Genomic DNA, 14,513 nt, shown 5'->3' on the forward strand with positions numbered 1-14,513 from the left:
AAAAATCAGGAAAACAATTATTAAAACGTCACTTTTTTTGTTGTAACAAAGGTATACTGATAATAAATAATATTTGAGTTGATTCCTGCCAACGTTAGAGCATTCATTTGCCTTTCTTTTTTTTAAATACTTGAACAGTAAACAAAAGCTGACTGTGATCCAAAGGGCGGCAAAGCAAATCCAGTTTTGGACTTTTAATTAAGGCTGATCAGTTAATCGTGTATAATCCGATGTTGTGATTTTAGCTTCCTCAATTATTAATCACAGAACACGAGCAAATCGGATATCATGACACATTTAATTTCCTTTACAATGTCTGCTGTGGCTAAAAATATGAACTGCAAAGAGGTTGATAAGGGACAGAGAAAATATGATGGCATGAAAGTCATTAAAAAGAGCATCTAATTAATAATTCTGATCAAAATACAAAATGAGATAAAGGTGTCGTGTCCTAGTTGGTCTTCAGATGAAGGTATAGGCCTGCAATGTTTCATGAAAAAAAGCATTTACACCTGTACTCATGTGACAGAGCCTCAACCCACAACAGTCCGATCACCCTAAACTCATTTTAATGCAAGGCGTAAAGGAGGTGTATGTGACTGGGCCACCCACATCCCATCTGGATCACACTGTGATCAGATCTTAGCAGGTGTAAATGTAATCCATACAGCATGATTACATTCTTAAGAGAAAATCCATCCGTCAAGTTCAAAGGTCACTTAACTCTTCATGTCCCTGGTGGTTTAAGATAGTCAGGCAAAAGCTACAAGTAGAAGCTGTTGCTATAATTCTGCCCTTGCAAAAAGTGAATGATGGCAAGTCATGGTCTTGCTTTCCTTGATGTGGGACTCCAGACATGCCAAGTGCACCAGCCTTGCTTAACTCATACTTAATCTAGATAATGCGAACATCTTGGTTCAGTGTGTTAGCATTCTAACATTTGCAAATTAGCACTAAACATAAATTACAGCTGAGGCTGATAAGACTGTCAAATATAATGTCAACAGATTGTAAACTATAAAATAGATTTATCATTTTATGAAGCACAAAGATGTATTCTAAATTTTATCTTAAGTTAATATGAGACTTTAACAGTGTGAGTCAGACAAATTATGTGGTGTCTTCCCAAGTTACAGACATTTAAGAACAAAATTCACTCTTTTTGTTTCTTTCCCTCCATGAATATGAAGTCTGCTACAGCTTTAAAGTTCTCTTAAAGCCCGCAGAATGTGGGAGTAGACACGATCTGGATGATCTAATCTCATTATACATGCAGCAAATACTGCTGTGATCCTGTCTCAGCTCCTCACACACACACGCACACACAAGCACATGCACGTGCACACACACACTCGTGCTCATACCTGTTCATTAGTGAAGTGCTGCCATTTCAGTAAAATCTCTTGAAGCAGAATCCAGCGTTCTTCTGTCCATCTACAAATGGCTGCCCAGCGGTCACCAAGCACCTGCACACACACAGACACACACACGCACATAAATCATCTATTAATGTCTGCATTAGCACAAAAATTCCTTTTGGATTATTTCCCCTGAGGGACTGAAACATTTTCATCATGTTGCCTCAAAGGCTGATGGATTCACATCTTCACTTGCCAGTTTAATTTTTTTAGCTGCCAAAAATGCAGTTTGATTCTCGTTCCTCTCCCTCCCAGAGGGACCGGGCTGATCATGATTGTTGAAGGGCATGAAATTCAGAGACGACAGGGACAAAATATCTCTTTATTCTAGCCAAGAGAATGGAGTGCAATAACTGTACAAATAAAATATAAACAATGAACAATCTGGAGTTTCATAATGATCAAATAAAGGATAAATAACTGGATGTTAAGAACACTTTTAATTCATCAAGATCCATTTCAAGTTGTGCTTTTTCAGGAATTTTAACGCTTTTTCATATTTTTAAGTGCTAAACAAATTTTATTCCACTGATCTTTAACAATTCAGGTACTGAACAATATCTGGCCAATAGTATGAGGACATTCTCATAAACATACTGTTCTCTATACTGACAGTTTTCCATACACTTTTGGCCATGTTCTCACCAGCCTGCTTTGTCAACAGAATCCACAAGATCCACCCAAACAAATACCACATTTTTAACCTCATGTGACGAAAGTGCATTTGGGGGGAAAAAAAAATCAAAAAAAAATCAAACAATAATAAACGATAACATCAATAGGGATTCGGACAATAATAACAATTTAATGATGTATTAAACATATAAGTAACATATATAAATATCAAGACATCTCTAGACTGCACTCATATAGCACTTTTCTACCTTAACAGACACAGCACTTTATAATATGCCTCTCATTCACTGATTCAAACACACACACATCAGTGGCTGAGGAGCTGCCATGCAAGGTGCTGGCCTTGAAGCAATTTGCGGATCAGTATCTTGCAGGAGAATTGAACCACCAACCATGGGATAAATGGATGACAGCTCTTCCTCTTAAAATAAATAATTCAGTGCTATAAATTCAGTGGTATATAAATTTGACATTAAATATTCAGTGATGAATAAAACGTGAATCAACATATAGTTCCCATTGCTCGTTCCTGTCTTTTGGCCATATTTCATATGATATATTGGAGTTGTTTTACTGGGTCCAGCCTCCAGATCTGAACACAGTATGTGCATTAAAGCATGTTGGCGCACTGACACACACTAACACACACAGAGGCTGTGAGCTGTAAAAGTTTATTTCTCCTGACTCCATTGTATCGGCATATTGGCAGCTGGCTGTTAGCTGAGTAAAATGGGAGAGACACTCTTCCGTTCCATTTAACCGGCATAGACAAAACCCACAGTGTGACCACTGAACAAAGTCATCAGAGTGACAGAGAGAGGGGAGGGCGGTGAGGGAGGAGAGGAAATGAAAAGACAATGAGATGCAAAAAAAGTGAGAGACAAGCGAGCGGGTAAAGACAGACTTGGAGAGAGAGGCTCAGCAGGTTAATCTTAAGATGAATGGCCTGTAATTAATCAAGCGACAGTTCTACAGCGGGGAGAAACCAGGGAAGGCACCTTCTATTTGCATTTTCACATTCCAACACACACTGCTCTCTCTCATCTATTCATCTCTGTTATCTTGTATTTAGTAATAAACCGCACTACAGGAAACAGCGCCAGCAAACCTCCAGAAAGTCAAACACAAAGTTGTATTGCTAATGATGTTAAGTGTGATTATACTTTTCCATGCAGCAATGTGTCTTCTGTATCGTGATTTCTTAAAATAAAACACAGCAGCATTGTGTCTTTGATATATTAGAACAAATTACATTATTCTTTCCTTTTTTTCGAAGGTATTTCTGACTTGAGTTTTTAATTTTCAGCTAATCTGCTGTCAGTATGGAGCAGGATCCTTTTATCCACATCTCCTCAACCCTGCTCTCCCCAAGGAGGAGCTTCAGTCACATCCAATTATCAAAATTTCTTCATTTCCTCTTCGCCAGTGATGCCCAATTCTACCTCAGCTCACCCACTCGCACCTTCCCCAATGATAACAGATTGAACTTCCCAAGACAAAATCACCATGACTTCCCCTTTTCTCCCTGCATCAGTTTCCTATTTTCCACTGTGGCAGCCCTCCATCACAGGTCACATCATATGCAGCTCAGCGTGGACGCTTCAGCACAACTTTCATCTCTAATCCCGGCTGCAGTTTGACATTGCTGTTAAAGTATTGTCATTGGTGGTACGTCACTGATCTCTGTCCCGTTCCACGTCTCTCATACTCTGATGCAGTTCTTTTGTGGTGTGAAAGCAAAGCAGAATGACCACAGGAATCTGTGACGACTGAGGTATGAAATAAAAAACTAAATTACTATTAAATCCACCTGGTGATTGTGAACTGTCAAAGTAGAGATTGGTATAAGCCAACTCATGTAGTAATTGAATGCTGTGTTACTTCAAATGACAGCGCTCTGATTCTAGTGCAGAGCATCAGACTAGATTTACAAACACACCCTTTATCTTTTTACCCCTTGGTGTGGACCAAATGAACCAAACTGCAGGTGTGACAGAGACCAGAAAAAGTAAGTTTCCATCCACCTGTTTTTACATTTACACATTTTCATAAAAACATCAGATCTGTGTGGAGCGATGAGTCGACTGTAACCTTCCTCAAATTAAGACACAAAATCATCATGTTTAACTCAGGGTTCTCTTAAATAATGGGCGTAGACACTGTGATATCACCTACTGGTTTGTAGACTCCTATGGCTTCAGCTACACCCATACTCTGTGAGTCTAGGGTTATGCCATGGTTACATTATGTAACCAATTTTGTTGCTGTGGCATCAATTTGTCAACAGACACAGGCACCCACCTGTCAGTCAAAGTGGCCACCGCCTTAATCATGCATAACTTTAAGCCTTAATAAAATGTTAGCAGGTGAGTTACTGTACATAAAAATTCATCCCTTGTACAGTAGTCACAAAAGGTGAAAATAACTATGGAGACCAAAACCATATTTTGCACCCGGCTGTAAACATGCTTATTTCTGCTGCTGATATCAGAAACTACAGCCACACAGCCAGCTCTTCTTTAAACTTACAAAACTAAACCCTTAATGCAGCAATTATTTATTGAGCCAAGAGCATAAAAGATCTTTTCTTTACCACAGCAAGGTCAGAGGTCAAGATAGAAGCACTGTAGCTTGTCAAGAAGTGCTTCGGCAGTCCAGACACTAATCTACTTGTTTATCCAACATTCTTGTATCAACAGCACATCCAATCAATTTAAGAGCGAGGAACCTTCCAACACCTAAATCCTGGACAAAGACAGCAATAGTGTGGCGGTGCTTTAACATGAAGCAGCATGCTACAATTAAGGCTAGTGTATTTGAAAGCAGTGGATATCAGCAGCTGCAGTTTTAATAGATTTCAGCTATATTGTTTGCAGTGTATGGGAGTTAACAAGTGGAACCAAGGCCCATACATCAGACGCCTAGACAACCGTGGAGAATTAACCGCACAAACAGGCAGCGAAGTCTGGCTCCTGGCTGGAGTCTGTGTGATGATAACTTAGAGTAAACAAAATCAGCAGAAAGCAACAACACACACACATACAGCACAGGCCCATCTCGCTGGCAAGGTCTAATTACTGCGCAACACCAAAGACAAAACTATCTCCCGTTCAATCTATTTTCCCTGAGAAACAACAAGCAGAGTGTGCTGAGCCCACTGAGAGGGGGAGAGAGAGAGAGAGAGAAATATTTTATAAGAAGAGATGAAAAAGGCCCATAAGGTATTTGTCCTTCTACGAAATTTCCCTGAACGCTCTGTGTGATCAGCAAAGTGTGTGCAATGTGAGCATGTTTGGCTCAGATTTTAGTGTATGTGACAATGTGCAAGCATGTGTGTCTGTCCTCACCTGAAGTTTGCTCTCTAAAGCAGCGGTGGCGCTGTCTCCACTGGTCTCGTCCACCACCACCACCATGTGGGTCAGTGAGTTCACCCTCACCTGCTCCAGCTCCAGGTCCTCCTGCAGGAGCTGCAGCACAGGAACACATGCAAAGTTTTAATTATGGTGACCCAGTGACAGAGAGTAGCTGGCAGCAATAGAAAGTAAACATTGTTGGTTTGCCAAAAGACTGCAGGAGTTGAGAACAGAGCAATGTTTCAAGTATATTCCCTAAACACAGGCAGTAAAGAGAACATTTACAGTCACCAATACAGATACAAACTTTCCATATTTAAACTTCAATATGTTCAGCTCTTTATATAAAGTGTTTTCATTAATATACTAGAAAACTCATACTCTCTCTCAATGTCATATTTTACGCTACAGCACGAGATGTGTGACAATTTCAATTTTAGCCTTCAAAGCAACAGATGATTCACTGTCACTTCAAATCCTTTCAGCGGAGGTGTGGACTTGAGTCATACAACTTGGACATGAGTCAGACTCAAGTCACAGATTTGATGACTCGCCCTGACAAAAATCAAAAAGGACTAGGGTTTTAACACTGATGACTCATGACTTCATTTAGACTTGAGTCTTTTGGCTCGAAAATACTTCATACCTTCCCCCAAGCTCAGGGATTAAAACATATGTTATTCAAAAAAGGTTCCATGAGTCACGTCATTTCCCTTCATTTCCTTAATTGAAAGCTATGAAAGCACATTATGACTTGTTCAGGACTCACAACTAAAAGTTTAGCTCTTTGGACTTGACTCAGGACTTGCCTGTCTTGATTTGGGACTTGAGTGCAAAGACTTGACACTTGCTTGTGACCAGTGACTTGGTCTCAACTCTGCCTTTTAGGTCTCATATCTTTATCTTTCAAACAAAAACCTCAGCTCTTCTAACTCCCACAACTTCCACTGTTAATACACAGTTTATCCTCACTGCTTTTACACTTCAGCCAACACTTGAACTGTCATTTTCTTTCAATTTATACACCCGCAGTGGCACTTATTTCTTTTAGGACACTCACTTTAACTGAGGCCTCCAGCTGAATTTATCACTTACACTTTACTTTTCAACTCCTTTAAGTGCTTCAACTTAATCCTCCACTTCTTTGGGCACATTCATTTAAATTGATGGTTTATTGTCACTCACGGTTCACTTTCAAATTGACACTTCAAATTCATCCAGCCCTTCCATTGAAACTGCCGTTTCAGTGTCTTTTATGTTTCTTTTTTAACTGCCACTTCAACTTCTTTCAGTATTTTAAATTTAGATATTTTAACTGAGCAGCACACATGCAAAATTTATTCAATTTCTCCACGTTTTTTTTTATATTGATAATATTTGTCCAAGACCCAAAGATTACAAAAATTCTGATATGAAACAGAGCAAAGAAGCAAACCCTCACATCTGAGAGGCAGAAACCAGCTAATGTTTGGCATTTTTGCTTGAAAAATTAGCTCAGTCAGACAACTCATGGCTTTAATGTGTATTTCAACAGCAGAACATAGTTAGAATTTGGCGTCTAGACTCAGGCCTCATCGCTCCCCCAGATATGTTTATATGAGATATTTGCGATTGATGATTAAATCAAGATCAATAAGATTTATACTCTATACAGCAAATTTCAACATGATAATGCGACCAATTGCAACATGGAATTAGAGGTATTTCAGCAAGAAACTAAAACTACTAAATTGCTGCCACAGACATAAAAGTGTTTGTTTAAACCCCTTGCTGCTGGTAACAGGATTCAATTCAAAGCCTCTCTGAAAGCTTCCATTTTCTCAAAATGATTTCTCCACTGGTTGCAATCCTAGTCAGAATGAGATTCTCGAGTGCAGCAGAGGAACTAGTCACAAAACCAACAAAAAGTGCACACATACAAATAAAACAGTATCTGAGTCTACTGTGTTTCTGTGGCAAACCTGTGATTTCTCAGTGAGTGTCAGCATGTTGTTTTTAGCATCTGTGTTCACTCTTGGGGTAAAATTGTACAGCGACATATGATTGGTGGTAATTTAGCCAATTGGAGTGCATTTTCTATTTTCCCACCTTCAAGTAGCAGTAAAGCCAAAACAAAAAGATATAACCGAACCTGCTGACAACAGGTACATCTATGTTTTTGTTTTCATCGTCAGCACTCTTAAAATTTAAGTCGGTGTACCGCTTTAGTGTTTACCAGTGAACTTATTTTTAGCAGCTTCTGTGGGGTGGCTAATTGTTGTTTCCCCTCAGCCTGAGCCACCGCAGCTTTGCTGTGTTGAATCTAGTTTGACAGAGCCTCCTGCTGTGAGAAGAAAGTAAAACCTCCAAATCAGGCATGGGTTTGACACGAGTTTGTAAACAGTCGGCTAATTTAAAGCTTTTTAGTTGTCAGGGATCTTTAAAACTGCCACATGAACAGATGGAGTTAACGTGTGCAGAGCAGCCTCACACCACTGATGTGATAATTCATTCTTGACCTTGGAAACAGTGCTTGGCAAAATAACCTGACCACAAAGTCAATTTAGTAGCTGTGGAGCTTCTAGTCCTGTCCCAGCTGTCATGGAAATACAGATGTTGAAATATTCATTTTTCTTCAGGGCATGTTAAAGGCTTCTCACTCAGGTTGGCATAAAAGTTCAGATTGAAAATTAATTTTGATCTTCAATAACAACACTAACAAAAGCTTTATTTGAATGCCACATTTCAGAACATTAAGTAAAAGCTGAAGTAGGCAGAAATCTTTATTATTATTTTCATTTTATTTTAATATATTTAACATCTAACTTCCAAGTTTCAACCCACGTTTCTTGTTTTTGTTTGTTTTGTTTTTCCCACCCAGGGCCAAACCCAAGAGTAAGATATACACAAAATATCAACCTTCTTGCCCTGCTCTCTCTGTTTATCAGACCACCTAGGAGACAAGAATTAGCTAGCTAGCCCCCCCCTCTGGGTCCATCTCTAGTGCTCTTCTCCTGGCGAGGTGGTCAGTAGTGGCAGGGGGAGTGAGGTGGAGGGCAGATTGTGATTCAAGGCTTTAGCTGACATAGCAACATAAAAGTAAAAAACTATTAGCAACATTTTCCATCTATCTGTGATAAGTTTAGCCGATACTGACACTTTAATTATTGCGTTTATTGTCAGACTCTCTTTTAGTCTCACTCTTCAATAAGTCTGTCTTCCTTTTTGGGGTTGCTTTGCAGTGTAGGAAGTTGTTGCCAATGTTGGAACTTCCTCTGCAGGATTCTCTTCCACTGAATCAGGCTTTCACAAGAGGGACACGCACATGCATCTGCATTTGTAGACCAGCCAATACTAACACCCTCTCTCTAATATTACCTGTTATTGGCTTAAGTCTCCCATTACAGCTAAGAGGAGGTGCAGAGGTCTTGTTTTCTCAGTCCATTTAATTTACAATATGCTCAAAGTCTATTATGGAATTCTGCCCATTGACGCCAAAATTAAACTGCCTATCCCAGCTTTAACAGGGTGCTTCACAGAACAATAAAACATTACAATATCCATTACAAGAAGGGCATACGATCAATACAGATATGAAGTATGATAAAAATGGTGACATGTTGACTATGTTGTCATGATGAAATGTACATTATTTTGGATGATATACCTTAAAACTGGACAAGGTTGCAGTTCAAAATTTGCAATTGAAACATTAACAATAGCATATAATACTCCTTGAAGTTGAAGTGGCAGTTTAAATGCTGAAGGATAATGAAGTTTCAGTTTTAAGTGAGCGGTGAATGAAGTTGAAGAAAGTTAAAGACTCTTGAAAGAAGTTGAAATGTTAAAGGGATAGTGCACCCAAAAATGAAAATTCAGCCATTATCTACCCCCCCATATACCGATGGAGGCCCTGGTGAAGTTTTAGAGTCCTCACATCCCTTGCGGAGATCGGCGGGGGGAGCGGCTAGCACACCTAATGGCTGACGGCGCCCCAGACTAATGTCCAAGAACACAAAATTGAATCCACAAAGTATCTCCAACATGCTCCTCCGTAGTGATCCAAGTGTGCTGCAGCCCCGACATAAAAAGTTGTTTCGAAAAACGTCATTTGAACTCTGTTTTTAGCCTCACTGTAGCCTGTAGCTCTGACTGCTTCTCTGTGCTCCACGCTCACGTGTGTGCACTCAGGGTGATCGGTGATGCACAGTCTCTGAAGAGCAGCAGTCTCGTCAGTACTGGTGTCCAGATTGTCAAGTGCAGGCATCGCCAATTCCCAGTCTGAGCGGCAAAGACTTTCCTCATCCGTTGGCATTGCTTTGCATTTGAAACAACTACACCACCAGGTTTCCAGTGCTCGACTCCGGTATTCTGCGGCTGGCTGAGGCTCATGAGCTGCGGCGGCTGCTTCGTCCAGTAGCCTGAGTTCCGCATCCATATACTCGGGCTCAAACAAATACGGCTCAACAAAGAAATGCTGTTCCTCCTCAATTTCAAAGTCTTCAGACATGTCGGGCTGTCCTTTGCTAAAAGACCGTAGTGCAAATTATCTTTTAGCTCTGTGGTTACTGTTGTCTCCCCCTGCGGTGCATGTGTCACGTGATGTAAACACGGTCTCGCGCAAGCGCGCACACGTGAGCGCGGAGCACGGAGAGGCAGTTAGAGCTACAGGCTACAGTGAGGCTAAAAACAGAGTTCATATGACGTTTTTCGAAATGACGTTTTTCGAAACAACTTTTTATGTTGGGGCTTCAGGACACTTGGATCACTACGGATGAGCAGTATGGAGATAAGTTGTGGATTCAATTTTGTGTGCTTGGACGTTAGTCTGGGTTGTCGTCTGCCATTAGGTGTGCTAGCTGCTCCCCCCGCTGATCTCCGTAAGGGATGTGAGGACTCTAAAACTTCACCAGGACCTCCATCGGCATATGGGTGAGTAGATAATGGCTGAATTTTCATTTTTGGGTGCACTATCCCTTTAAGTGTCAGTGAAAAAATGAAAGCAGTATAAGTCAGGTTAGAAATTTTGGCAGCAGGGAAGTAAAAAAACAACAACCCCAAAATCAATCCTAGTCCCTGAATTTCAGCAAAGTGTTTTGTACCCGCCTTTGCTTTCCCAATACCAGCAACAGCACATGAGATAAAAGCTGAATGTGCAAGAATCCAGGCCACAGTTTGGTCAGTTTGCTGCGCTTTGCTGTCAAAGAACGAAGACTTGCTCGCATGGATGGATTACTGACTATTGGACTACTGGGCACAGACCCAGCAGGGGCCCAAGGGATGTAGTACATTTTATTTCTTTGGTATTTTGTATAATAGTTGGAGAGAGGTGTCAGTGAGGATCCTTTGCAAGAGGAAGCTTTAGAAGGGATTTAGACAGCTTCTCTTCTCCAACATGAACAAAATACTGAAGTACGTGGGGCAGTTTTCAATCAACAGCAGCACTCAGAGTTTGTTAATCTGCATGATACCACTGAAAAGACACTTTGTAATGAACAAATTGAAAGAACTGGTGAGACTACATTTGACTGGAGCTGCGCCTTATATGATTACATGTGACAATTAAATGCATTGCAATTAATGGAAATTAAAATTGGGTGGGGGGCTGGTGAGATATGTAGGATAAGGGGGCATGTATCTTGCCCAATGTCTTATTATCTGCCTCCTAGTTATCACACTTCTACTGGCAAGAAAACTTATGGAATATATGGGTTCAAGCAATAAACAGGAGCAGTGTCATCAGCTTTCCTGTCAGTAGTTATAATTAGGTATTATCACCTTTAACAAACTGCTTTATGCATTTCTAATAAGGCAACTGAGACTCTCGCACAGCCTTGGTGTGATGTATGTTTAAATACCTAGCTGTTTAAGGTCAATCCAGGATGCTGCTACACTCTGAGAAAAAGGGGTTACAAAAGGGTTCTTTCTGAAGGGCTGAGATTCTAACCATGCTTTTTTTTCTAGAAAAGCTGGGTGGAACCATTACACCAAAGAAATGTGTCTCATACTGGGCTTTGAGTGGAACCTTTCACAGATGGTTCTAGACATAACCTGTTAAGTTAGGTTCTTGGTAGAGCCCTCTGAAAAGGTTCCAGGTGGGACCTTTATAAAAGGCTGTATAAAGAACCAAAAGAGGCCTCTGAGTTCAGGCCCAAGAACTCTCTATGGTTCAACTTTGGATCTTTATGTCTAAAAGTGTATATTAGAGTTTTGGCTAATGTTAGCAGCTCTGACCTGCTCTATATTGGAACAAGGTTTGCCCTCCAGCAACCCCAGCCAACATTAATTAATATAACACTGCCACACTAGTTATTAGAGAGACGAATTATCCACTCAAGTCTCAGATTTTAACTGATAAAAACACTGAATAAACCAGTTTCATGTAACAAAATCAGTGTTTTTCTGAAGCTGCCAACTATAGTGGCTGACACAAAAACTAAAAAAAAAAAAAAAAAAAAAAAAAAAGGCGAATGGCCCTTTCAAGTCAGTGTTTTGTCCATTATGGGATACTGTAGAAACATGGCAGTACAACATGGTGCACTCCATAGCCAAGGACTCACTCTCTATGTAGATATTCAATCTCATTCTAAAGTGACAAAAACACAACAATTCTTCTTCTTTATCTTTTAAGCAGATGATACACTAAAGAAAACCTAGTTATTATATTATATTCCATTTCTGCCAGTATATCTAGCTAAATTCTACACACTGGACCTTTATGGGCCTTTTTGCATAGTTTTCGTTTTCAAACTAGTCAGCTGGAAACATTAGAAAGTCACACAGAGACACAGTTTTAACCAACTCAGGCAACTAAAGTTGATAAAATCTGATAACTGGCCATACCTGATTTTGTTTACTTCTGTCAGAAATCAGCCAGCATTTGTTTCAAAATGTCAAAAAAATTTGATGGTAAATCTGACACTATTAACAATGTACACTGCATTTGTATCCTGCGAATAAAGAAGAGCTTGACAGACTCAGCAACTGTCAATCAGCAGGATAATTTAAGCTCAATCACAACATGTTAGCCTGGATTAGTTAGGTGCCATCTGAAAATCAGGCCAGCAGCTGCCCACCTTGTGCTCTTCCACTTGGTGCTTGACGTCCTCCAGGTCAGGACCCAATGGTTGAGCCCCCATCCTCTTAATCCGGGCCTCCGTCACGTCCAACCAGTCTGTGAGCTGCTGCAACTGCTGGTGCTGCAGGTCCATGAGGACCTCGTGGAGTCTGGGGGTGAGAGACAGTTCAGTGAGCTGTCAATCTCATGTTAATACTGCAAGGGTTAGCCATCATCAGAAAGAGTCTTGCTTAAGAACAGTTCAGAAGGGCAGATGAAAGTCTGGTTAAACAAGCTCATGCCCCGAGCAGTGCTGCTGATTTAATTGGTAGAAATGGTAAAAGCCACCTAACCTGCTCTTATATGCACCCGTGCTTTATAGCAGACCCTCGCTGTATTGTCTAAGTGGTATTTGGTAGTCAAGGCCATGTCTGCACAGCTTTGTGCTTGAATCAACAAGATTATCAAAGAAGATAGCTGAACAGTTAATTAAATTTGGCTCAGTGTCAGTTATCATTGGATCCACCATAATTAGAAAGGCCGCTGTTCTTTGTATCCATGAATGTTGGGTACTGTGGGGATCTTCATTGTGTCAAAGAGATGAAACTTTATTCATACCCCTAAATTAAGATCGGATAAAACATGTGAAGCTATGTGTGTGTGTGTGTGTGTGTGTGTGTGTGTGTGTGTGTGTGTGTGTGTGTGTGCGTGTTTGAGTGTATATCATTATGTCTCATTGGGCAAATACATTCTGACACACTCCCTGAGCTTTTTGATCTTTTCATTGTCTTCTTGTTTATATTCCCAAATCTGTCTCAAAGACCTTTGACTCTATAGCTTCATCACATATTCGTAATAATTCCAATTCCTCAGACTGTGGTTGCAATATATCATTCAGAGCAAGCTTTCATCACCACACCCCCTATTGAAGGAAAAGAAGCCAGAGTTCAGCATACACAGAGTAGGTTGAAACATATCTCTACATTTCTACTTAAAACAAACTGGCCTAAGAAAAATAACGCAAGCCCAAGAGTTGCTGTGTAGTTGGGTGTACCAACAATAAATCCAACGATGCTGATCTCCAATTTGTTTCCCTGTCGTGTTGTTAAAAAGACAGAAGATGGCAGCTCCAAGCTACAGACTAACTGGTTGACATCACATCATTGCCATCTGCGTGTCCCCTTTTGGTGGGAAAGAAATCCGCTTTCACATACAGAGAGAAACGGGATAATGCAGAGGAGCTGTTGTGTATCGAGTTAACCAAGGCTGTAACACTGAGATTTAAGGCACATAATACACATGAATTTTCACTGTCATTGTGGTAAATGATGCTGGTGACAGTTACTATTGATGGATAGCTTTTCGTTAGCTTGAATGGGAGCTGCTGCAGTTAGTTTCAGTCTCACATTGCAGCAGCATGATTTGTCTCAACTAAATCTCTTTAACTTAAGGTATCGTTAAAGCTCAGGTTCAGGCAAGGTCACAAAACAATTATTGAACAGTCTATAAAACAAACATTTGTTTTAAAGAAATTAATGCATACAGACGTGTTAAAATCATAATCCAAACACACACCAAACTGCATTGACACGAACACGATCTTTGGCTCTCTATCCCCTAAAAGAGGGCGCAGCCTTGACCCGAATGTGTGCTCCAGGTATGAGTTCTAAAACCTGGAAATGAGTTTGCATTTTAGTAGTCCCCTCATATTGAAGTCAGTGGGTTTTTTCAATGGGTTTTTGGTTAGATGACTGAAATGAGGTCTGTGGTTAACACAAGCTGAAGAGACTTTTACGTTTTGTTCTACGACATAAAATATGTCAGTAAATTCCCCACTTATGAATTCTGAAGCTTTTATGTGTCTTAAAAAAGGTGGTTGCTAACAAGTGGCTTAACGAGACTACAGAACATTATCACGACGAAGACGGCTTTACAGCCTCGTTGCGGTGGTGATGTTGAGACATTAGTGTTGTTTTATTAGCTTTTTACTTCTGGCAACTGAATTTAGGCTTCAAACATCGTTCATTTGTGAAGATTATCTTGCTGAACAAAACGTGTAAATATCGTAAA

The 14,513-nt window shown here is 40.3% G+C and overlaps 1 protein-coding gene across 4 annotated transcripts in view; it reads right to left on the reverse strand.

Annotated features, from left to right (window-relative positions):
• Positions 1 to 14,513, reverse strand: part of dmd (dystrophin) — a 353,683-nt gene that overhangs the window by 160,941 nt on the left and 178,229 nt on the right. For all 4 annotated transcript variants that reach the window (XM_050063154.1, XM_050063152.1, XM_050063151.1 and 1 more), the window contains 3 exons: positions 12,463 to 12,613; positions 5,402 to 5,521; positions 1,365 to 1,466 (listed from right to left, as the gene is read on the reverse strand). In XM_050063154.1, coding sequence (XP_049919111.1) covers positions 1,365 to 1,466; positions 5,402 to 5,521; positions 12,463 to 12,613 — 373 coding nt within the window. The remainder of the gene's footprint in view (positions 1 to 1,364; positions 1,467 to 5,401; positions 5,522 to 12,462; positions 12,614 to 14,513) is intronic.

Source organism: Epinephelus moara, chromosome 15 (assembly GCF_006386435.1).
Source record: "Epinephelus moara isolate mb chromosome 15, YSFRI_EMoa_1.0, whole genome shotgun sequence".
Taxonomy (NCBI): Eukaryota; Metazoa; Chordata; class Actinopteri; order Perciformes; family Serranidae; genus Epinephelus; species Epinephelus moara.